The sequence below is a fragment of the Aedes aegypti genome, chromosome 2 (genome assembly GCF_002204515.2).
Source record: "Aedes aegypti strain LVP_AGWG chromosome 2, AaegL5.0 Primary Assembly, whole genome shotgun sequence".
In the NCBI taxonomy this organism is placed as follows: domain Eukaryota; kingdom Metazoa; phylum Arthropoda; class Insecta; order Diptera; family Culicidae; genus Aedes; species Aedes aegypti.
In genome coordinates, this window is record NC_035108.1 from 345,841,119 (window position 1) to 345,865,915 (window position 24,797).

Consider the following 24,797-nt stretch of genomic DNA (forward strand, 5'->3'; position numbering starts at 1 on the left):
ACTAGAAGTGGTACCCAATCTGAGCTCGAGTGGGACGGACCTGATCAGACGCTGTTTCTAGCTTTAGGCGGACAAAACCTTTGAACTTATTTGCTTTATTACATTATTTAGGACAGTAAGAAAAATATGACAAAAATTGTACTGGATAGCGAAGTTGTGTCAGAATATACTACAATAATCAGAAATTACATTCAATATCAAAAACAATGAAAATAACGCTTGTGGATGCTATATTCACGTAAAAACAATTTTCGCATTTTTTATGGGCCATACTGTATATGTATAAAAGGATATTCAGAAGACGAACTAACGTTTTACTTGCGTCGCACTTCAGCTATTTAAACATGTTTAACATTGTGGTGTATAGAGTCTGCGTTACACTCAAGATAATGTCCTCATTTGATTCATGTGCCAACCCATATGGATTTTTGCAATGTGGGTTTACAAATGGAAAGTATGTGCGACATCAATGGACTGTCGCCAATCTTCATTTCCATTGAATGTATGAATACTTCTTATCTTATCCATAAACCAGACACATATTTTACATGGGCGCCTTCAATGGAGTATATTGATCGTTTATTGAACTTTTTGGATTTCCTTGTTTTCAAATCTAATAATGAGTGAAAATAAAGAAAAGTTTATTTTGCAGATAGATATAGACATTACTCAATATTTATTTGTGGTAGGACAAAACAATGAATCAGAGAATGCAGTAGAAGCAAATGATCCAGAAATTACCATCTTTTTGGGCAATGTTGGTATGCATTTCATCTCTGTGGGCAGCGAGGTGGACGGTTCATCGTTCGGTAATTATCTATGACTGTATCATTAATCTGATGAAATCCATTATCTTTATCTGTATAGAAGTAAATATAAGTCAAAACCATATTACAGTATTGATTTTGTTTTGCAATATTACCTTCAGATACAAAATAAAAATGCAGTTTATCAAGATAACTACCACGATACTTTTAACGGATGCCATATTTGTTTGCACAATGTGCTTCAGAAGAATGTATAACTTGCACATAAATGTATAACTTGCACATAAGTGCTGCAAATAGAAGGTATTTAATAGTATCATAGTGAGTATGTGGCACAAATAAAACTAATGATTTTGGAAATTTCAGCAATGTATGTGCAAATCCTCATGAATTCAAAGGAGCTATTTTCTTGAGTGTACAAGATTTGGATAAAACGTATCTTGCCGTACATTTCTGAAAAGTTAAAAATGATAGTCTCGTTTGTTTCAGTGTTTTTCGAATTCTAATAGCTCATGATGAGCTTTACATCTGGCAAAAGCTTTTCGGTTTGAATCTGTTGAACGGGACAATGACTACCTCATCTATCAATAACCTTTGATTCCCTCTCTCAATTACCCTACCTTTCATGCTCAATATACTTTGATCCTTTGTTGACGTTTATGGCCGGTACGCTGATCATAAGTACTGTGCAAAAGGATAGGACAAGAAACGGTCAAGGAATGATTCCGCTACCGAAATTACTTTAGCTGTACGCAGCTGAGAAGTAGAGCTGATTTCATAACGTCGGTAACGCCTGCCATACAAATCAAAGGGAGCTGTCACTTTTCCGAACGGAAAAATGTGGCGCTCAATTATTCCGCAAGTAAAAGTGACATTTCGCTCAAACTGAATCACTGTCAAAATTACTTTGGTAAAAAGGAGAAATTTTACTTGAGTGATTTACGTTTCAGGTCCGTACTTGGCTTTATCAGTTAAGGCTGAGCTACAATGATGTGAGCGGCAACGCGGCGCGGCAGGATTTGACAGAAAATGTATGGGTTAACTGTCAAATCCTGCCGCGCCGCGTTGCCGCTCACATCATTGTAGCTCAGCCTTTAGTTACCAAACAGTGAGCGATACAGAACGTTTGTACTTTTCAATACCGGTCAATAAAACGTAAATATAGTTTGTATCCGCGTGTTTGTTTTCTCCGTCGGTGTTCCGAATTCCCGTTGGCCATTCCGCTGTATGTTCACCTCGACTCTGCCGTCAGGTTATGTGCCCAGCGGCCGAGGCCACGGAAGATTTGCTGTACGGAAGGATTCGGCCGGGTAGAGCCGGATAGTTCATTTTGCGTTGCGTCGCGGGTGCGCAGTTTTTTTTTTGTCGCGAGAGTCTGGACGATCTGGACGGTTGAAAGCGTCGGTTGTGGAAGAAGAGTGTAATCGCTTCACGAAAGAGAAAGAGCATACCGAGCCAACAGTGAATAACATTTCGTTTTCCGTAGTGTTCCCAACACGGGAAACAAGTGAGCTCGAAGAAAACTAGCGTAACTTTTGTGAAGTGCCTCTTTGCGAAATTGAGATGGGTGATCCGAAGTTTTCCATCCCTCTGCTCAACGGGCAGAACTGGCAGACTTGGCGGATCCGGATCGAGATGCTTCTGTGCCGTGAAAATTTATGGGAGGTGATAAGCAACGGGCTTCCGGTGGAAGAGGAGCGTACTACTGCTTGGTTGAGGAACGACCGGAAGGCAAAGGCAACGTTGATTTTGCTCATCGATGACAGCCAGCTCCCACTGGTTAAGGATTGTGTGTACGCCCACGACGTCTACAGTGCCCTGAAAAATTATCACCAGAAAACGACACGATCCGTCCGTGTGTCGTTGTTGAAGCGTTTGTGTTCCACGAATCTAGCGGAGAACGGTGACGTCGAGAAGCATTTAGCAGTTTTTGATGATCTCTTCGATCGTCTCGACGGAGCTGGGATGAATTTGGATAAAGACACCAAAGTCTGTATGTTACTCCGAAGCCTTCCTCCTTCATATGATGGTCTAGTGACAGCGCTGGACAGCCGATCGGATGAAGATATTTCCCTCGATGTCGTGAAGGCGAAATTGGTCGACGAGTTCAATCGACACCTTGAACGAAAGGGTGTAGCTGTGAAGGTGGAGAAGGCAATGCGTTCCGAAGCGGGCAAGCCACGAAACGAAACTCGAACCTGCCACTACTGTAAGAAGGCTGGACACCTAAAGCGGAACTGCCGGAAGCTCCTGGCGGACCAGCAGAGGAAGGATTGCAATTCGCCGAAGGTGGAACCAGATAGGAACGTGAAGGCAAAAGCTGCACACAACGATGCGAGAGGTGTGGCGTTTACGGTTGCTGATGAAGCTCACGGTAGCTGGGTGATCGACAGCGGAGCGAGCGCCCACATGTGCAACGATGAATCGTTCTTTCGTTCGTTGAAGCATTTCGCTGGTGGTTTTATCACGCTGGCGGATGGCAAGCGCACGCAGATACAAGGCGAAGGATCTGGCGTTGTGTACGGAGTCAACGGAGAAGGCCATGTTCAGAAGATCGACGTCAACGAGGTGAAGTTTGTTCCAGCCCTTTCGACGAATCTGATCTCAGTGAGTAAGTTGTCCCAAAAAGGCTTTAAGGTGAGTTTCGATACGGAAGGGTGTGATATTGTCGATGTTGGTGGTACGGTTGTTGCGACTGGAGGTCGCCACGGCGGTCTGTACTACCTGCGAATCGCAGAAACGTCAATGGCAGCAACTGAGGGACATCATAAAGTGAATTGCCAGCATCAATGGCACAGACGGCTTGGACACCGCGACTGGGCTGCCGCGGAGAGAATCGTTAAGGAGGATTTGGCCACAGGTATGAAAGTGAGTGATTGCGGGTTGCGACAGGTATGTGAGTGCTGTATGGAAAGCAAGTCGGCCAGGTTACCGTTTCCTCCGGTGGTTAACCGGAAAGCGTCGCGTGCACTGGACATAGTACACACTGACTTATGTGGGCCGATGGAGTGCACTACCCCCAGTGGCAATCGGTACGCGATGACCATCACGGACGATTTTAGTCGCTTCACCGTAACATACCTTCTTCGCCACAAGTCGGAAGCTGCCAACACCATCAAGGAATATGTCAAATGGGTCGAAAACCTGTTTGGACGCAAACCGCGCGTAGTGCGTTCGGATGGAGGGGGAGAGTTTGTGAATAAGGAACTACGTGACTTCTACAAAGCCGAAGGAATTCAACAACAGTTCACTACCCCCTATTCGCCTCAGCAAAACGGGGTAGCTGAGCGCAAAAATAGATCGCTTGGAGAGATGGCTACGAGTATGCTAGTTGACGCAGGTTTGGAGAAACGTTTCTGGGGCGAGGCTATCCTCACAGCCACCTACCTCCAGAACAGGCTTCCCTCTCGATCTGTCCCGAGAACGCCTTATGAGCTCTGGTGGGGCAAGAAACCAGATCTTGGTCATCTGCGGGTGTTTGGCAGCCAGGCTTACGTCCATGTGCCGGACACGAAGAGGAAGAAGATGGACAGCAAGGCTACCAAGCTTACCTTCATCGGCTATGCGATCGAGCAGAAAGGCTATCGTTTCGTAGACTTGGAGTCGAACCTGATCACCGTTAGCCGTGATGCTCGGTTCATTGAGCTTGGAAACGGTTCTTCGTCGGTGGAAATACCAGATCCCGCAACGAAGAAGATTTCGGAAGAAGATGTGCAAGTGATTCCTTCCAAAGAAGAGGAAGGAGAAGATCATGGTGAAGAAGCAAGTGGTTTGGATGACATTGAACTGGATAGTGAAAATGAAGATGCCCCTAGTTCCGGAATTCGTCGCTCGAAGCGGACCACTCAAGGAACACGACCACGGTACTTGCAGGAATATGATCTGGAATTCGCTGTTGGATTTGCTGCATGCGCAGTGGAAGGACCAGCCGATCATCGCGAAGCAATGCAAGATCCGATATGGCGGAAGGCCATGGATGAAGAGATCGCCGCTCATCAACGGAACGGCACGTGGAAACTGGTTCCACGGCCGAAGGATCAGAAGGTAATCGGATCGAAGTGGATTTATAAGGTAAAGCGGAACGAGAACAACCAGATCGTCAAGTGCAAGGCAAGATTGGTTGCCCAAGGGTATACCCAGCGAACCGGAGTCGATGTGCACGATGTGTTTGCTCCAGTGACGTGCCAGGCGACATTCCGGGCATTCCTCACGGTGGCGTCCAATAACAACATGTCTGTTCGCCATTTGGACATTAAAACAGCGTATCTCTATGGATATCTCGAGGAAAGCGTCTTCATGCGACAACCGCCCGGTTTCGAGGCAGCAGGTAAGGAGAACAATGTATGTCAGCTCCAGCGTAGCATTTACGGTTTACGCCAGTCAGCTCGGTGCTGGAATAAACGTTTGGATGATGTTTTGTTGAAGAATGGATTCCGAGCTGCTGCAGCAGACCCCTGCCTGTATGTGAAGGGTGAAGGTAAAACCAAGGTGCTGCTGATGGTTTATGTAGACGACCTTCTTGTCGCATCTACGGATGAAGAAGAGCTAGTGAAGATCTGTGGACGACTGCAAGTGGATTTCGATTTGACATGTCTCGGGGAGGTGCGCCACTTCCTGGGCGTAGAAGTCCAACACGTCGGCGGCGTTTACAAGCTAAGTCTTCGAAACTACATCGAGAAGCTGATCAGTATGTTCGGAATGGAGGAGTGCAAGACAGCCAAGTCGCCGATGGATGCCGGCTACCTGAAATTGGCTGTAGCCGGTGAAGCGTTCAAGGACCCAACGACCTATCGTAGCCTTGTAGGCGGACTTCTGTATTTAGCTGTTGTGGCAAGGCCAGACATTGCTGCGACCGCAGCGATCCTCGGGAGGAAGTTCAGCGACCCACGCGAGCAAGATTGGACAGCGGCTAAGCGGGTGCTCCGCTATTTGAAAGCGACCAAATCTCATCAACTGCAGCTAGGTGGAGACAAGACGCAGAGCTTCGTCGGTTACTCTGACGCCGATTGGGCAGGAGATGTTGGCAGCAGGCGTTCAACAACTGGAATAGTTTTCCAATTCGGAGGCGGTACAATAGCCTGGGCAAGCCGCCGCCAACCCAGCGTCACGCTGTCATCGATGGAGGCAGAATACCTGGCCCTGAGCGAGGCGTGCCAGGAAGCTCTGTGGCTCCGTCAGCTGCTCCATGCTTTGGGAGAAGCACAGAATCTTCCTACTCTAGTGAAGGAGGACAATCAGGGGTGCTTGTCCTTTGTGCGGTCCGAGAGAAAGAGTCGACGAAGCAAGCATATCGACACACGTCATCGGTTTGTGCAGGAATTGTGTGAAAGGAAGGAAGTGCGACTTGAATATTGCCCAACTGATCGTATGCTGGCGGATATTATGACAAAGCCGCTTGGACCTCAGAAACATCGGGAGTTCTCGAAGCTGCTCGGTTTGATAGAGAACAACTGATGAGTTATCATTGAGGGGGAGTGTTGAACGGGACAATGACTACCTCATCTATCAATAACCTTTGATTCCCTCTCTCAATTACCCTACCTTTCATGCTCAATATACTTTGATCCTTTGTTGACGTTTATCAGTTAGTTACCAAACAGTGAGCGATACAGAACGTTTGTACTTTTCAATACCGGTCAATAAAACGTAAATATAGTTTGTATCCGCGTGTTTGTTTTCTCCGTCGGTGTTCCGAATTCCCGTTGGCCATTCCGCTGTATGTTCACCTCGACTCTGCCGTCAGAATCGACGTAGCCTTCGTTTGTATTGGTAAAAACAAGAATGAGCTGCGCGTTCAGTCAAACGCTGTACCTGTATGCATCGCCGTGAATGAATGAAAGATGTTCGGCAAGATGCGTTTTATCCAAATCTTGTAACGCAGACTCTATACACCACAATGAAAGATGTTCGGCAGATGGGTGCGAATGAAACAGCGCTGATGGTTGGTGCGGGATGAATATGTATGGGTGTCTTTTTCGAAGCTGATGTGAGGTTGAATAATGTTCGGCTGGAGGTTCAGTTTGTTAACGGATTTTGCGACGAACGCACGCGAAAAAAATAAATCTCCCGAAATTGAGCCGGCGAGTATCGGTTACCACAAACATAAGCATGAATAAGAGCTGAATAAGTATCTTATTAAATCCTAATTCAGCTTCAGTATATTATCCAATCCAATCCAGCTTTTTACGTTAGCGTGCTATAAATTTTGAATCACCCCCTTCTAACATTGCTTGCCTACACTATAATTTTGTATAGCTCAATCAAAGCAAGCTTTGTAGTTAACTTTCAATGTTGACAACGAATTTGTTTGTCAAAAATGTTCACTTTTATTTTCCGGCATTCATAATCAGAGAAGTATTTAAGTATTCTTCATTATTCACGCTTTTCCTCCATTTTCAGATTGATAATCGAGCAATTTAAAATAGCATATTGAGACTAATAGGATCTACGGACGGACTCAATACTGATTGTTTTATTATTACAACTAGTGCATCGGTATCCAATCATGTTTTAGTATGCCGTTCAAAACAAAAAGTGATAATTTTGAACAAAATGAATGTGTAGAATATTGCTACAAGCCTTTTTAAGCGACATATTGAAGCGAAATATAGTATAACTCTTGAGAATATGTCACTGAAAAACACGACAAGGACATCGAGAACTGCTCAACCATACGCTGCCTATTAGGCCAAAATAACGATTAACAAACACATTGTTCAGCAATAAATAAGCCTTGTAGAAACAATGACACCACAGACAAACAGACGTAACACTTAGAACAAATCTCGATCAAAATCATAGTCACGAGAACATGTACGCCCAATGCTAAAATCGGTTTGTTTGGCCGACAGGCCAACAGATGGCGGTAGTGTGTGAACATCAAACGCGAACAAAAACGATGCGAGCGCTGCAGGTGGCGGATTGGTCACCAACCTGTTTTTTGTTTGTTTTTCTTTATTTTTGGACCAGTCGTATAAATGCTGATCTAAATGCTTGTAAAACGTTTAAAAAAGCTGAAAAATAAAGTTGGAATACAACGACATGCCAAATTTGTGTGAATAACGCCTGAACAAAGGTTGGCCATGAAAATTATTAAAATGTTATTAAACATGATGCTGAATAAAACTGCCATAATGGTGTTTGTTAAATGAGTGAATGTTAGTTGGGATGTTTGTTGTTTGTCTATTGTTTGACAAAGGACAGTACACGGTGGACAAACATTTGACAAACTCTCATTTGTCCATGTTTGCCTCTCGAAAACTGAGCGGAGTTGCAAACTTGACTAAATAAAATTTGTTTCGGCATGCTTTCGAAGTATATATTTTACCGTATCTGCAGGTATTGACTTTAACAATGTTAGGCAAATATTTGTACAACAATGTTTTTGCAGATATATTTGGTCAGTACACACATGACAAATAAATTTGTCAAAATTTGGCAAATATTTTCACACTTGGCAAAGTGTGTATTGGTAGCTTAAGAGTTTTATCCAGCTTTTTACGCTTGCCATAAAACGATGAGGGGTGATTTGATTTTGGCATTTATTGGCAACAGATTTTATAGTTAAATCATAGTAGACTGAAATTTAAGATTGTTGTTTGAATTGTCAAAAATTTTCACTACGTTTGTTTTGCAGCAAGTATTGACTAGAACAGTTGTTCCTCAGAGTTATTAATCGGATTTATTCATTTAATTCATTTATTTTAGGAACCAGAAGATCAATACGATAATACTTACATGAAACGAGTTGCAAAATTCTATCGTTGAATGGACATCATTGATTGCTAGCTATATTTCTACCAAATACTCAGGCCACACACTGGGCGAAGTCGTGGATCCTGTGAGATTTTCCTGATTTTTTTTCTTACATATTCGAATACGTACTGGAAAAGCTAACCAGAATGATACTCAACCTCGGAAGTGGTGCATTTGATTCGAGTTCTATTGGTTTTGGATAGAATTACGATCCGATTGGTTTGATCAATGCCTGATTCAAATCCGTCGGGGTCGGGGTTGGGTTTGAAAATTGGATTTTTTTCAGGTTGAAGTTCGGATCGGGTTTGTAGGCTACAAGACTAACGGGTACGGGTCGGGTTTAGGCTTGAAAAAAGTCGGGTTGATTCGAGTTGGATGAGAATTGTAAAAACAATGAAAACCTGAAGGGAAGCTTTAGATGCATTCGAAATCGGGTTTTATTCGGGTTTCCTCACAATTTTTTCTCGGGTTCCGGGTAGGGTCCAGGTTTGCTTTTCAATGTATGTCAGGGTTAGACAATATAAAATAAGTTGGGTACTAGTAGATAACGGGTTTGAAAAATGTGAAGCCTGACGATCTCTGGATTGGTCAGCGGAGATGTATACTAAAAACATGTTCCAACTTTTTCACAAATCAATTAAAGAGTTCTCGCAGTAGATGCCCACTTATTTTAAGTTGTTAGATCCTTGGTGAAACCAGATTCTAGCTCAGTTAGGCACGTGTATAGCTTCTTCAAAATAGGTTAGTATCATAGCCATAAGCTTCCTGTCTGTCAATCTAAAATACAAAACCGATTAGAATAAAAAGGGGAATTTTATATAAGATTGATTTTCATTTCCAAAAACACAAGACTTGACTTCTCTATGTCAACATAACTATTTTTTACCAAGGCAAAGCTTGCTTTGATCAAGCTATAAAAATTATTATAGTGTTTGCAAGAGATGTCAGAAGGGGGTGATTTAAAATTTATGGCATGCTAGCGTAAAAAGCTGGATAAGAAAAACTCATAAATGCGTGAATCAACTACCTATTTATGGGTAAACTGATATTAGCGTGTACGGTGATCAAAATTAAAAAAATCAAATTATTGATCATCTTATGTTTTTTTGAAGTCCGGCGGCGGTCGTACGAGCCCGCAGCCGTTACAGCGAACTGACACCCGCAAGGTCAAATGAATGGAAAAACTTTCCCGTTTAAATTGTAAGCACGTGGTTTACGCAAAATGATAGCGGTACATCTATGTATTAGTGATAGATATCAGGAGTCACTGTATACGATGAGTGTACTTGCTGTCTAGTTCATGTGCTGTGCTTCGAAGTTGAAAGTTCTGTATGATCTGTGACCGCTGCGCTCATATTTGGAGACATGATCGCCATAATTGGATTTATCTTGAGACAGACAATAATTATCAGCTATCAACACAACATTATCATTGACGCACATTGACGTCTCTTATCCATAAAAAACATTATATTTTGTCTCTCCTAAAAATTAAAACATACTGGACGCCATGTTGAATCGATGTTGAGTTGCTAATTATTGGCTCATGTAAACCCTCTGACAAATACGTTTCCAACTAAATTTGTGAATGACGCAATTCAGTTTCACCTTATAAAGAATTCTGGACAAAAATTTGAAAAGGGCGCAAGAGGTCTTAAGCCTTTTTTCAGAAATGTTGCTGTTGAGCCCATTTTAGCCCGCCCACGCAAACTAACACCATTATTAGAAAGATTGGTGTTAGCTGTTCCTGATAGATCGTTGCACGCCTGACATAACCTGGAAACTCCATATAAAAAAATGTCAACAATTCCAGCAGTGAATGTCAACTCCATATAAAACAAATCTAAACAATTCCAGCAGTGAGTGTCAAAGAGCAGGACAGTCAATTGAGCGTGATGAAAGAGGGACAGAGAAGGAGAACTTTTCGTGACGTCATCATGCACTCTTCTATACACTGAGATGAAATCTCCATTATATTTTATGTGCGGCAAACATAGATTTTTGCAATCAAGCTTCGCACATAAATTTTAATAATGATGCAGATAGAACCTGAAATTATGTAACCCTGATTTTTTACGTGTAACGCATATCCAAAACAAGGTTGGATCCAATTCAATTTATATTAGTCTACCTTTAAATTTTATGTTTGGTAACAAATGGTTAACAAATGGCTCGCTTTTAGATTTTTTTTTTGTTTTGTTTACTTTTCTCAACATCAAAAAAAGAAAAAAACCAAACCTAAGTTTAACGTCTGAACTGTTCATATAATGTTGAATAATATTTATTTATCATGTACATGATTAGTTGAATAAGTGCGATTATTTTTCCTGATGCTGATGGGAGTAACGAGCTGAGGACCCAAGTAACCACAAGCATTATAACATTGCACGTATTCTACTGCATATCAACAACATTGATGTAACATTGCCTTTATTCGACATATTTCAAGAGCTGTCAAGCAATATAGCATTAACTCTACATTACAAATGTATCAATGCACTAATATCACTTTATAAATTGCACTGCTGCACTAATGTTACTTTATAAATTGCTTCATTGCTTTATCGTCGTTTTTGCATTAGTGCAACTGTAAAAGGGCCCTTTTCCACTTTTAAACTACTTTAATGGTAGGCTTACGGCAATGCAGCTACATTATATATGCAATGATATAATGCTCCATGGTTACTTGGGGAATCAGTGGCATTTTTAGCATCACTTCCAGGTTTGCAGTTCACAGCCATATGTTCACAGGTGTGCTTAATCCCTCGCTATATTCATGTCATGAAGTACGTTATACTATAATACGTTATTTAACTTACGTTTAGATTAAGAGTCCATCAGCAAATTATTCCAGACACTTTCAAACATGTTTTTTTCTGTTTTCGGTTGCGTTTGATCCACATTCAAAAACATATTTCACGTTATTGAATCATGAATGCATTTCATTTGTATTGTATTGCATAGCATGTGGGAAATATATGTCATTACATTTAATTTTATTGTAATCTAACGAAAATTAAATGTTGCACATAAACTTATTGGAAGTACACAAAGACAATTCCAATTCCAGGATAGCTTATTGAGCACAAAGAAAACAAGCTAGTCCATTCCTCTGCAGACAGCTACTGACTGATAACTCAACTAGCAACTGCTGTTCCTTTTATTTCATCCAGGTATCCACAATTCATTTCCACTAAGGGCTCATTCATTTATTTCATAACGCTGAAAATGACCACTTTTGACAACCACCCACCCACCCCTTTTTAACGCTTTTTGTATGAATATTCTACAAATTTTGTATGAGCCGTAACATCGTGAGGACACCTACCCACCCCCTTCAGCGTTATGAAATTTGTGAATAAGCCCTAAGCACAGCATAACATACCTCTAAATACTACCACCGACGATTCCCGTATATTCTTCCTACGGGTGCGACACTACAATCTCAACACTCCTCCTTAGTGTCGTCATCCGGATTGCTCCTCCTGTCGCCAAACTCCTCGTCCAGGTCCACAAAGCTCTTCCAGGTTCTACCATCTAGTCCATCACAAAGGTCGTCCAGGTTCTACCTTCCGAAGATCACGAAGCTCCTTCTACTTATCCACCACGAAGTTCAGGTTCTACCTCCTAACGGATCACGAAGCTCGTTGAGGTTCTACCTTCCGAGAATCACGAAGCTCCTCCTCAACTCGAGCCCTGTACAAGTGGCCCGACTCCGATGCTTGTACATGATCCGACCAATCAGCAGCTCCTCCTACGGATCCCGTGCGGCGTTACACGGCTTATGCGGCCGATCCTCCTGTAGGGCACACTCGCAGATGAACCGTTCCTGGGCCCATAACCTATTGGAAGTACACAAAGACAATTCCAATTCCAGGATAGCTTATTGAGCTCTAAATACTACCACCGACGATTCCCGTATATTCTACCTACGGGTGTGACACTACAATCTCAACAAAACTAAAGTTTTAGACCCTGGAACCAAAGACAAATTAAAGACCTTGATGTCCCTTGCAGTTGCCTAAAATTTTATGGCTCATTAGCTAATCTATAATGCCGTGAAAAGTGTACTGCGATCTGTCAGATTTGGGTACCTTTTGTACTACCGAGGGACCAAATGAAGTATTTCAAAGCCAATGTTTTACCAATGTCGATGTGCTCTTTTGAAATGTTTGTCCAGAATTTTGGAAATAAGCCATTTTACGAGACGTTCGAATGACGTTTTCTGGCGGGCCGCTCATTGTTGTTGTTCAAAAAACTAGCATGATATCTGAATGGCGCTGGTCACATTTTTGTTGCCGATGACTTCCCCGTCTCTTTCAGCGCATGTTTCTACCCGGTTTACATGTATTACAAGTAACGTACACGCTTAAGAAAATGTATACTAGATTGCTTAAATATCATTCTAAAACCATATTCGGTCTATTCACTCATTCGAATGCATTTTAATGGTTTAAGCATTGCTTAGTATAAACGTATTTTATATCAACAAATGATTTTTCGAGAATTATGCATTTAATGCTTAAAGCTCCAAAATCATGTACAATGTATTAAATAAGCCATTTTTCTCCAATTTCAGTAAACAAAAGGAATGCAAATTAAAAAAAAAAAACGATTTTTGAATGCAACGCGTTTATTTTCATATAAATCATATCTCGGTGTAAGTGACTCTGCTAACCATGGTTAAGGTTTCTTCAAATTTGTTCGGCGTTGATCAAAATCTGTTTGCCACATAACTGTCGCAGTTGTTTCCGAACTGCTCATGACAACCGGAATGGAGCTCACCCACAAAATAACCTGGAAACGTTTGGATGATGACGAAATCCCAATATGATTACGATAAATGAACATACCTTCATCGGATCCATATTTCCTTCCTGTGATAAATTTCCTGAGACAAATGTCTTTTGAGGATGGCGTCTCTGATAAGGGCCGAGCACGCCACAATTGCGGGAAAGTGTTATTAGGACTGCGAGAACAGATCCGCTGCGGGCATTTCTGTGTTTCTTTTTGGGCTGGATTTAGACAACACTTAGATTGTAAAATAAACTGGTAGGATGCGTATTATTCGAGGAAATACTAATAACACGATGTGATTTCGATACCGAACCGAACAAACTGAACAAGTCCCAAGGGTAGCGTGTTTCACTTTATAAGCATCACAAAAAATAAATCACAGATAAGCTTGGCAAGGTATACAATAATAAGCTTCTCAAAGATTAATAGTGTATAATATTGAGAAAATAATATATCGTACACTAACTAGTATATTCGCTTTTCTCCGTGTAGATGAAAAATATCTTCCCCGCCTACTGATTTAAATTTTAAATGCGAACATTAAAAACTTTGTTGCATTGCCATTGTTGAATATGCTCCTTCCAAATGTGGCGCTAGAAGAAACGTAAATAAATCGGCCCGCCAGAAACTTTCAAAGCTGGTAAACAAACAAACAAATTTAAAACTTCCCATACAAAACCTGTTACTTGGGGGAGGGAGGGGGTCTAAAATAGGCAAATTTTGCGTTACGTAATATTCGAATGAACCCTTATTTATTTGATTTGCAAAGCCTTTCAAGTTATGTTAAAGGCCTTTCGAGGCATGTAATTTTTGAACAAACCTTGAGATTTCTGTGCAGTACTAGTTTTCTGTCATTCGTTCAAAACAGAAGTGCGGTGGGTGGGAAAATTCCAAAAAAGATCGTAAAAATAAATTTAGTGAGGATTTTCTTTGAACAACAGATTTTAAACTATCTTTTCAAATCATGTAAGTACTTCGTTATTAATATACTGTTAAGTAGTAAAGAAATAATGAATTCCATTGCATTACTCTTATTAATTTCTAGTAATATTTACTGCATTTTTAAAAACCGGGTCGGGTTAATTTGTTTACATAATTTTTAGCCTGCAGTCTACAATAAATGAATTTAATTTTCCGTAATAATAACTGAACTCTCATCAAAATTGCGACAAAATCTGAAAGAGTCAACCATTGCCAATAAGTGTATGAGATAATACATGTTTCGAGTCTCAAATTTCAAAAACTTTGTCAAAGGAATTGATTGAATTTCAATTTGCTATACCATTCTATTGTTACATTGTGCAAGATCTTGATGTGAGATTTTGGCTGTAAAACTGACCCAGACTGAAGGAAAAAAATCATCAATTCATACTTCATAGATCGTTCTGGGGTCAAACCAAAGACAAACTGGATACAAAGATAACTGTTCGAGACGGCTTTTTGCTGGCGAACCACTCGGAATATCCACACAAATGCACCTAATCCCAAAATTTCCAAATCTATCGTTAACAAAATTGTCTCTATCTACAGAATGTCCCTTTTGGCACTGCGTCCTCTGCTGGCTAGAAATCGCTTTAGTACCCTCCACCTGATTCGCATCGCTGGAGCGATTCCAGTGCCCAAGCAGAGCCGATGCTACGCGACAGCAGAAAAAAGGGAAACGTCCCTGTCGGCCGGCTCGGACAGGACTGACGTTTCTACAGATGTACGACCACTGGGCGAACGAGTGAAGGAGAACACCAAAACCGCCAGCTATATGGGAGTGATCGTGCTGGGAGTTGGGGTCACGAGCGTGCTTTTCTATGCGATTTTCAAGGAGCTGTTTTCGTCGAACAGTCCGAACAATATCTATACGGAAGCACTGGAGAGGGTGAAGGATGAACCCAAGGTAAAGGATGCTTTGGGCGCTCCCATCAAAGGTTTTGGCGAGGAAAGTCGGAGAGGTAGGAGAAATCACGTGGCCCACACGACTTATGTGCGAGATGGCGTACAGTACATTAGAATGCAGTTCTATGTGCAAGGAATTAGGAACAAAGCCACCGTGCATTTAGAAAAGAGATTGGTAAGTTATGTCAGGTAGCTTGAAAGAACTAGCAAATAACTGTTTCCTATTAATTGCAGAACGATTCCGGTGATTATGAGTATAGATATTTATTTGTTCAATTGGATTACTATCCACACAGTACGATTATTCTGGAGGACAACCGTCTTCAACAGGACGCCATGAAGAATTTACCTAGTTTGCAATCTATCGTTTGAAGAGTTTTCACGCGTAGCTGCCGCCAGTCTATTTCTTGTTTTTGTAAATATATTAGGCTTTTAATGTTTCCTCTTGCTTTGAATAAGAAATTAATATTTCTGTTTACAGTGTTCGTGTTTCTAAACTTTAATTTCATCTCACAAACCATACAATACATTCTATTAATCAATAATTATCAAAGTGTCGACTATCTGAAAAAAAAGACTTGCAAAGTTACGGAAGTGAAGGAATCAGTTGTTGAGATTTAAGAGCAATCCGTAAGATAACCTAAGGGTCTAGGGTTTCAATTTTGGAGGACAATCAACACGGCTTTTCTTAATACAGCAGCACATAAGTTATTAGTAAAAATACGTTTTATTAGGCTTTTCCAAAAATGGCCCCTTTTTTAACTTCCATTGTCCCTACACACTATAGTATCTTTATACTACTTTCTCCTTCCACGGCACGACTCGCATCGCCCGAATCCAGTAACTGTCGAACATCCAATCCTTAAGCTTATCTGCCATCCACAGGAACACAATCAGCACCGAAAAGTATTGCGCCCAAAATTGAGCCACCTTCTGCCAGAGCGAAGCATTATACAGCAGGGCAGTCTTTTGGCCATCTTCGCCTCCGATCAACAGTTGAACCTGGATTTCAATGTCGCCACTTCCATCACGACTCCATTGGGTGCGTGTATGCTCGAACGCAAAATACGCGGCATTGGAGTGCTCGATTCGATGCAGGATCGATTCCGGAAGGAACTCCTCCACCGAAGTGTAGTTCTCATTTGGACGGTAGTTGTGGTTGAAGTGAGTTTTGATGTTACGCATGAAGAAAGGGCACTGCAGTGCGACGGATTGGCTTGCACGGAGATGGCCCAGGTGCGAGATGCGACCAGATGTGAATGGCTGCGTTGGTGGGGTTTGTTTGCTCAGGGATATCATGGCGGGGATGGTAAAGTGGCAGTTGCTCTGAAAGGAAGATAATAAGGATATTATGACAATTATCAATTTTACATTCATTCGGGACCATGCGACTATCAGTACGCTATGGCAAATATTTGGCTCAGATTATATTACCTATGAGCAATTCTCGCTGAAATCAGGCCGTCTTTGTCACCCATCGTTAGAATTCCAATTTAATGTCACTGATCCTGAAGCCTCAACATTCAACTGACAAGGGAAAAAAACTCAACTTTTATTACTTAAAATCAAGATGGCGTCAAAATCCAAGATTTTTTCACTTAACCCTCTAATACCCAACCCCGCCTCTAGACGGGGTACACCTTGGAATTTTGTGTATTTTTTTGTAGCTCGGAAATCAAAATGATTTTATTTTTGGCTTATACCTTGACTCATAACACGCATATAAGAAAAGTTTTTTATGACTTTTGAAACTTTTTTGTATTTTTAGAAATTGTTTGAAAAATTGCATTCTTACATAACCTACAAATTCCTGGGCTTCATTTAACGTGTAATATAAAAAATCGTACCTTTTATATTTTCTACGATTAACCTATCACAAACAAAGAGCCTGGTAGTATTAAAATCATTTCAAACCTGTTTTTCCGTTAGTTACACGGAAAATAAAATACGCTCCGAAAATAAATTAAAAATTTAATATTTTTAAAAATACCGTAACAATTCAAATTTGTATTATTGCCAAAAATCAACAACTATAAAAGGCTTCAAGAAAAAATGAAAAAAGCTAGGGATGTTCAGAAATAAAAATTATAAAAATCAAAAACCAAAATTTAAAAATTTGCGAATAAAAATAAATAAATGCCCTAAACGTGTTAAGAACGATTTTAGATAACGAAAAATAATACTTAAATCGAAAATAAAAATTTGGGTATTAGAGGGTTAAATTAATGCTCTTATTCTTCCCTCAACTCGAAGAAAACACCACTGATTGAAAACATGTTTCTAATGATGTTTTCATTGATTGCAATCGCTTTATACATCAAAATCGTATAATATGATTTAGAAAATCGTTTTTTTTTGCGTAGGGTAAATACTATTGCTCACCTAGTTTTTGTAGCCTATCTTACTCAGTATTTCTCAGCTTTCTGATTGGGGTATTAGAATTCAAAACGAGCGGTGCACTAATGGTGGAAAAACGGCATTTCCAACAAAATTCAAAATGAAACCTATATTCTTCCTCTATGCGATGCTACTAAGTTTGCTATGTGTTCCAAGGGGAACATGAGATATATAACGTGAAGAAATACCTAAGATTTATCAAAAAATGGGCTTTTTTCAAACTGTTTAGCTAACTGACTCAAACCAAATTGAGGATTTCTTCATAAAATAGTACAAAAACTGTAGAAGTCTCACAATAAATGTCTTCAAGATCACTAAGCAAGGAGATTCTACCCCATTACCCCGAATGACATTTCCCAGAATGCCACCACCCCGAATTCCATTACCCCCAATGTACCATTACCCCGAATTCCATCACCCCGAATGCTTTTTCCCGAATTTACAATTATCTTCACATGATGATATTGATGACATTTCCCCATGATATTGGAATTCGGGGTAATGTCATTCGGGGTGATGGATCATTCGGGGTTTTGGAATTCGGGGTAATGGCGTTCGGGTTAATGGCATTCGGGGTAATGGGGTAGAATCCTAAGTATTTTCCAGAGATATTTTTCTTAAAACTTTCTTTCGCGATTGGGAATTTTCTAAAGAAATTTTTTATCAGAGTTACTGACAATTCCATCAAGTATTCCTTCGGGCTAGAAATAACTTCAGTTTTTTCGAATGATAATCTCAGGATTCTTCCATAAATAACATTTAAAAATGTATCAACTCTCCAGTTTTTGGTTTAAAAACTACTCCAATGGATCATTGAAGGTAGTTTTTGCAAGTGCTCACTGCATCAAAACGAAGGCGCCACTGTATATGGGATTTAATACTGTGACAGCATTGCTGTTATGTCAAACACACAAGGCTACGGCGCTATCTATGCTTTCAGCCGTTTTGAATTTGAATTATTTGAATTATTTGAATGATCCAATTAATCTTAATATTTTTAAGGGTTGCTTTACAAACTCCACTACAAATCACTCCACAAAAAATATACATACAAAAAAATGAAGGAACTTTTTTGGAAAATAAAAAAACTTCTTATCAGTACCCTCATGGCTGTCTTAAAATGGAAGAATTATATCGTAAAAATTCTGAAACATGTTGATAATGCACCCCTGTGAAAAGCTTAAGTGGTCCATGCAGGATTTACTACAACAAATCTTGCTCTTTTTGCTTCGTCTTTAATAATAGAAAATTATTGGTGTTAAAATGGATGAAATTTTTACTGAAAGTATTTTTTTTTGTATGGTATTCAGTTGGAGCTGCCTGACAGCTTAACTTGTCAAGGCTGAACCCTCGGTCTGGCTTTTGCCAAGTTTCCCCTCTACCAGGACCAATACTCAGACGGACTAGGCAATGGCGCCCACATGAACACTGTTTTTATTAGTATTGTGACGTGGTAGTTTCTAAAGTACCCATATTCCCTTGAGAAAAGGAAGCATTGTGAAACTTAGCAGCTCCATCAGAATTTGTTTGAAATAGTAGTGCAGTAGTGTCACTACTCGAAATGGTTTTGAATAATTTGTCATTCAAGTGCTATTCTGATTACTCCTGTCTTTTACGTAAGATTAGAGGCTTAAATGTCAATTGTTGTCAAGCCCTAACAAAATTAGGCTGTTTAGTAAGAGTTCTAGTTAATTTCAGTTTTGTTGTTAAAAGTATTTATTGGTCATTACGTTCATATTGTTGGAATAGAGGTAGTGTCGCACCTCAGGTAGAAGAATCGTCGGTTGAGGAAGCATGCGTCGTCGTAGGTAAAAGTGTGGAAGATTTGTTGTGAGGTATAATATTTGTGTAGGATGTTGAATTGTAAAAATAGATACCTGGTTTGAATAAAGAGAGTTGCAGCTGCTGATTGAGATATCAGTCAGTTAGCTGCCCAGTTGAAGGAGACATCTACTGTATTGTATTTCTTTATGATTTGCAATCGGATGTGGACGGGCTAGCCTCGCTAGGATCTGCGTGGTCTTAGCGGACTAGCTCTTCAACAGGTTATGGGCCCAGCTGGCTATCCGCGATGGCCGAAATAATCTATCCTTAAAAAAATTCGCTTCATTTGTCGGTTCAACAATTTTTCAAAACTAGCAAGTGTACCCTAATGATCGATCTAAGCGTCTTACTTTCCATAGTCATTTTTATAGTGAATATTGAAGAGTAAAGTTACCTTAGGCTTCTATTACAGTCTCCTACAAGATTCACTTTTCGGTGGCAAATGCAATGCTTCACAACGCCTACTTTCTACTTGTAAATTTTGCGAAAATGAAGCTGGAATTAGATTATTTATACCGCTGTTATTTCTTATTATGGCAATGTAAAAACCATTTTAAAATAAGATTGTCGCCACTTATTCCTACTCAGTGAATCTACTAGTCATTTTCCTAAGAGTTCCTAAGTATTCCCTAAGTCGTATATGATAACGATGTATCTAACTAGCTAATAGTAAGAGTGGCTACGGATCATTCTGGTTAGCAAAAGGCAAACTGAACGTCACCAATAGTATTAATGTCCACTTCGAATAGAATAATTATTTGAAATGGGCATAAATTCTATCAATGACGCAGAATGTCCGTTGGATCACATTCGAGATATTATTGCGTCTATGCCATATGAATTATGACGCGGCTTTAAGCAAAAAATGCCAAAATGTGATACCACCACTACAGGTTACGCCTTTGGTTTCCATCATATGGGCTAATGGATTATGCCCTCCCATCGCGGCAAGGTCGCATAACCAAGGGGAGGGAAATTTTTACTGAAAGTATTTGTAACTAAAATCTTGAATAATACAGGGGATATGCAAAATGATTGAGATAGGCAAATTTTTGCCCAAATTGGATGCATCTGGAAGCAGTCCACGGCAAATTTGGTCCAGTTTCAGCAACTTCATTGGCCACTGGACACCGGAGATGTTCCAGATTTTCTGAGGTCATGTCCAAATGTCATTTTTTCTGTCGCTTGTATTTTTGTGCGGTGTAAAGTTAGATAGATGTTTGCAATTTTCATATTTCACGCAAGGTGCACTTTGCGAAAAAGAACCACGTGATTATTGAGCTGAAATCGAATTCAGGTTAACTTCTGCGTTCATGAGTCCTCTCATGGCGTAGTGGTTAACGCGCCCCAACTAGAGATCGGGGAGTCGCGAGTTCGATTCTCACTGAGAAGACGTGTAACTTTTTCGCAAATCTTCACATCAATTTGTCCATCTAATCCAATTGCAAATTATATGTAATGTTTAGCTTTTCGGTAGTACAAAAATCTGTTAAGTTTACTATAATCTGGTGAAAATCACTGAGCAGTGCAGTAAATTTGACTATATCCATAGTAGCATCCACTACAAAGCATTGTATTAATCCGTGACACCCACCGTACAACACAGTGTAATCAAAAGTATGATGCTAAGCTTCTTAAATCAAGAATGTTTCTAGTCATAAATACTACAACTCTGGTTAAATCAACAGAAGATTTTTTTTGCGTAGTGATGTTGACTATGTGTTGGTAGAGTTAACAGATTAACGTAGTCGGTTGAAAATCGTTGGTGCAGTTCTTAATTCTACCATGGATTCAGTAGTTTCTGTTGGAATAGAGGTAGTGTCGCGCCTCAGGTAGAAGAATCGTCGGTTGAGAAGCATGCGTCGTCGTAGGTAACAGTGTGGAAGATTTGTTGAGAGAGGTATGATATTTGTGTAGAATTATGAATTGTAAATGTATACCTGGTTTGAATAAAGAGAGTTGCAGCTGCTGATTGAGGTATCAGTCAGTTAGCTGCCCAGTTGAAGGAGACATCTACTGTATTGTATTTCTTTATGATTTGCAATCGGATGTGGATGGGCTAGCCTCGCTAGGATCTGCGTGGTCTTAGCGGACTAGCCTTTCAACAGTTTCTACAATAAAATTCATTTCAGTGTACGCTCTCTTATTCTCCAATTCGTTACCAACTGCAATGATATGAAAAAGTAACTTCGTTGTTGATTTCCATATGTCTACATTGTACAATGTACAATTGTAGGTCTATTCAAAATAAAACATTATGCTATCTATCAACTGCAATCGATAAATAGAATGCCAGTACTTGTTTTAGAAATATAAAACATAAATCTTTGAAACAGAAGGCATAAATATTCAGATTTTCTTCCAAAAAACTGTCAAAGTTACCTCGTTTTACGGTACCACGGTATTTTTTGCAACGGAGATGTCGAAAAAATGCGCTTATTGCATACAACAATAAGCTAGTTCTAACAAATAACCATTCGATCGACGGCCGGATGGTTAAGCTTTCGGTTGTCGCGCGATTCACCGCAGTCAGAACCGCCACGCTAATGCTGTGTATGGCAAGCGAGGTTTTCTCACTATAGTTGTACAACATAACATAACGTAACTATTGAAGTAATTTTTTGACAATACCGGGGGACCGAAATTCGTACAGGCTCAAAATCCGTGCACTTCACGACGTTGACGCTTGCTCCTGCGTGGGCGGGCGATGAGGGCAGGATCAATCGTGTTGCGTGCCGCTCGCGTAGCACGGTGGAATAGTGTCGCAGGTCGCGGAAGGCGTTAGTAGTGTTTGATCCTTTGATCTTGTCGCTTGCTCCTATGGGGGCGAATGGCGAACACTTGTTCGACGTTCAATGCGTTTATCGAGCAATATTGCGAATCCCGTTAGGAGAATTCATTTCAAATTATATATTTATCATTTACCAAAACGAATCCCTACCCCATACCCAAACTCCCAGTGTTTACTTGTGGAAATGCAGTGGACTCCTCGGCTTCCATAGTAGTTTCTGCGCTAGTGTACATACACGTTACATGTCACCAACACTACTTAAAGAATGTTGGTGGAAAATATAAACAAAGATCAGCTGTTACCAGTAAAATCAAACGGCAGTATTTTCCACCAGCAAATTTGCACATGTGTTCGTGACACCGCTCGGCGAGAGCTCAATAAAGCAAGTAACACGTCAACATTTCCTTCCCATCTCAAATTGATCTGCATTCGGACGCAGCCGGCGCCGTTATTGTTTATTATAATAATGAGACCACCAGTGCTTACACATTGGGTATGCTACTGATCCCGAGTAGCGTCTGTTTGCTACCTGTGTAAGTACAGCTGTTCTTGCAATAACTAGTAGCATCTGTGGGCGGTCAGTCATGCTCATGCTCAAACTTTTATTTTTGATTATCATCCAAAATTCTGGGGGGGTATGGGTTTTGCATGATGATTCTAAAGGGGGCCAGATCCCCCTGTTCCAACGTCAATGGACACAAAATTGGAATGAGCCAATGCATGCTATAAAACGTTTGACCGTTCGACTTTTACTGTGCGCCCTGTTTTCAAGTTGCCCATGAGAGAGAGCGAGATAGCACCAACACACGGTGCACAGTAAAAGTCAAACAAGCAAAAGAAATTATGGCGCGTACAGAGGCTCGTTCTAACGATGGGTGACGATGGCGGCCTGGTTTCAGTGAGAATTGCTCCTATGTGATATGTCACGATCTATTATTTGCTTTTTTGTAGTTTTTCTTATCTTTTTGTTTATTTTTTGTAGTTTTTCTCATAGTTTTGTTATATATTTTTTTGTAAATAATTATGCTTCAACTCTAGTTTAAATGTAAATAAGTTAGTATGTAGAGTATTCCTACACGCAAACAAATTTTGTTGTATCATCTACCGAATCCATGGTAGAATTAAGATCTGCACCAACGATTTTTACCCGACTACAAAAATCTGTCAATTTTACTATATTCTGGTAAAAATCACTGAGCGGTGCAGTAAATGTTACCATGTCCATAGTAGCATCCACAACAAAGCATTGTATTTAAATCCTTGACACCCACCGTACAACACAATGTGGTAAAAAGTATAATGCCAAACTTGTCAAATCAAGAATGTTTCTAGTCATAAATACTGCAACTGTGGTTAAATAAACCGAATATATTTTTATGTGTAGTGATGTTGACTATGTTTCGGTAGAGTTAACAGAATAATGTAGTCGGTTGGTTGGTGCAGTTCCTAATTTTACCACGGATTCAGTAGTTTCTACAATAAAATTCATTTCATTGTACATTCCCTATCCTAAGATACCAGTTACCATTAATATAATATATGAATTAAATAAAAAATAAAATGAATTTGTAAAAAGAAATAATTTGAATTTGAATTTGATACCTATCCAACTAAACCCCTGATGTTTATGATAGTTATTAAATTGCTTGTAGCTCGACCATAACTCACCTTAACTTCCGCATCCAAAAAGAAATAGAATGTATAGAACGCCATTCCCGTTGATTCATCGGGCAGATTGAATGCAACGGATGCACTTAACTTATCTGTTTTACCATCCATATTGCCGTCGTCTGCCATTACCTGCAAATTGAGTGGGCTTCATCAGTCAAGAAACTGAATAAATGTTCCTACACAGTTCAAACCCTCGTTCGGCTCGGTTACACATCACTTACCTTGATGGCGTTGCATTCTTGGCTGTGGTCAGTTAGCTCATTGTAGGATTGAAATGAGCTGCACGTGATCAGTCGATTGGTATCATCGGGGCGATCTATTTCCGCCAGGAAGAGATACTGATAGTCGAAATGGACTTTGGGCTGCTCGTAAACCAGTCGATAGCGATCCCACAGCGCGCCGGGATTGATGAACGATATGACACAGTAGGGAAGGATTAGCGAAAGGAGGACTACCAGTGCGATTGCTAACGTCGAAAGAGAACAAAGGCGGTTCTGGTAAAGAACGTAAATTGATTTCCGGTGCAAATTGAAGAGCTGCATGATTTTTAAGACTTGTAAAATTTATCTAGAAAACCGATTTTGTTTTGGTTGACAACAAAGCAATCGAACTGTTTGCTTCACTATGCCGTCATGGCAACGCACGTGGGACATACGCTATGTCTAAAGGAAGTTATTATGCAACTATCATCTTTCATGCAACTCAGATTTTCTTTCAAAGAAAGTTGCTGCAAGTCAGTGAAAATCGCAACAGCAGTGAAAGAGAGCCCCCCTAGGTTTGAGGGTTGTTTAGATAGGTTTAGATGAGATCTGATCAGAGCTGTAGCAGACGATGATAAACAAACTCTCATGATGTGTTGCGGACCATAATTGTTACAAAGAGCACACACTCAATCTGTTCGGTAAAAA

General features: G+C 40.3%; 2 protein-coding genes across 2 annotated transcripts; one reads left to right on the forward strand and one right to left on the reverse strand.

The window, feature by feature from the left end:
* Positions 1 to 14,148: 14,148 nt before the first annotated feature.
* On the forward strand, positions 14,149 to 15,688 carry LOC5579491 (mitochondrial import inner membrane translocase subunit Tim21). Its single transcript, XM_001647740.2, has 3 exons — positions 14,149 to 14,285; positions 14,850 to 15,381; positions 15,441 to 15,688. Exons 2-3 carry the CDS (start codon positions 14,851 to 14,853, stop codon positions 15,576 to 15,578), a joined length of 669 nt encoding a protein of 222 aa, XP_001647790.2. The 5' UTR covers positions 14,149 to 14,285; position 14,850; the 3' UTR covers positions 15,579 to 15,688.
* A 201-nt stretch (positions 15,689 to 15,889) lies between these two features.
* Positions 15,890 to 24,473, reverse strand: LOC5574513 (transmembrane protein 231). Its single transcript, XM_001661432.2, has 3 exons — positions 24,111 to 24,473; positions 23,887 to 24,018; positions 15,890 to 16,532 (listed from the first exon to the last, which is right to left on the reverse strand). Exons 1-3 carry the CDS (start codon positions 24,429 to 24,431, stop codon positions 15,999 to 16,001), a joined length of 987 nt encoding a protein of 328 aa, XP_001661482.2. The 5' UTR covers positions 24,432 to 24,473; the 3' UTR covers positions 15,890 to 15,998.
* Positions 24,474 to 24,797: the final 324 nt, after the last annotated feature.

Coding starts and splice junctions, on each gene's coding strand:
- LOC5579491 (XM_001647740.2), top strand. CDS start 14,851: ATGTCCCTTTTGGCACTGCGTCCTCTGCTGGCTAGAAATCGCTTTAGT. Junction 15,382..15,440: donor TGCATTTAGAAAAGAGATTG/GTAAGTTATGTC, acceptor TATTAATTGCAG/AACGATTCCGGTGATTATGA.
- LOC5574513 (XM_001661432.2), bottom strand. CDS start 24,431: ATGCAGCTCTTCAATTTGCACCGGAAATCAATTTACGTTCTTTACCAG. Junction 24,019..24,110: donor AAGAATGCAACGCCATCAAG/GTAAGTGATGTG, acceptor CTCAATTTGCAG/GTAATGGCAGACGACGGCAA. Junction 16,533..23,886: donor TTTTGGATGCGGAAGTTAAG/GTGAGTTATGGT, acceptor TCTTCCTTTCAG/AGCAACTGCCACTTTACCAT.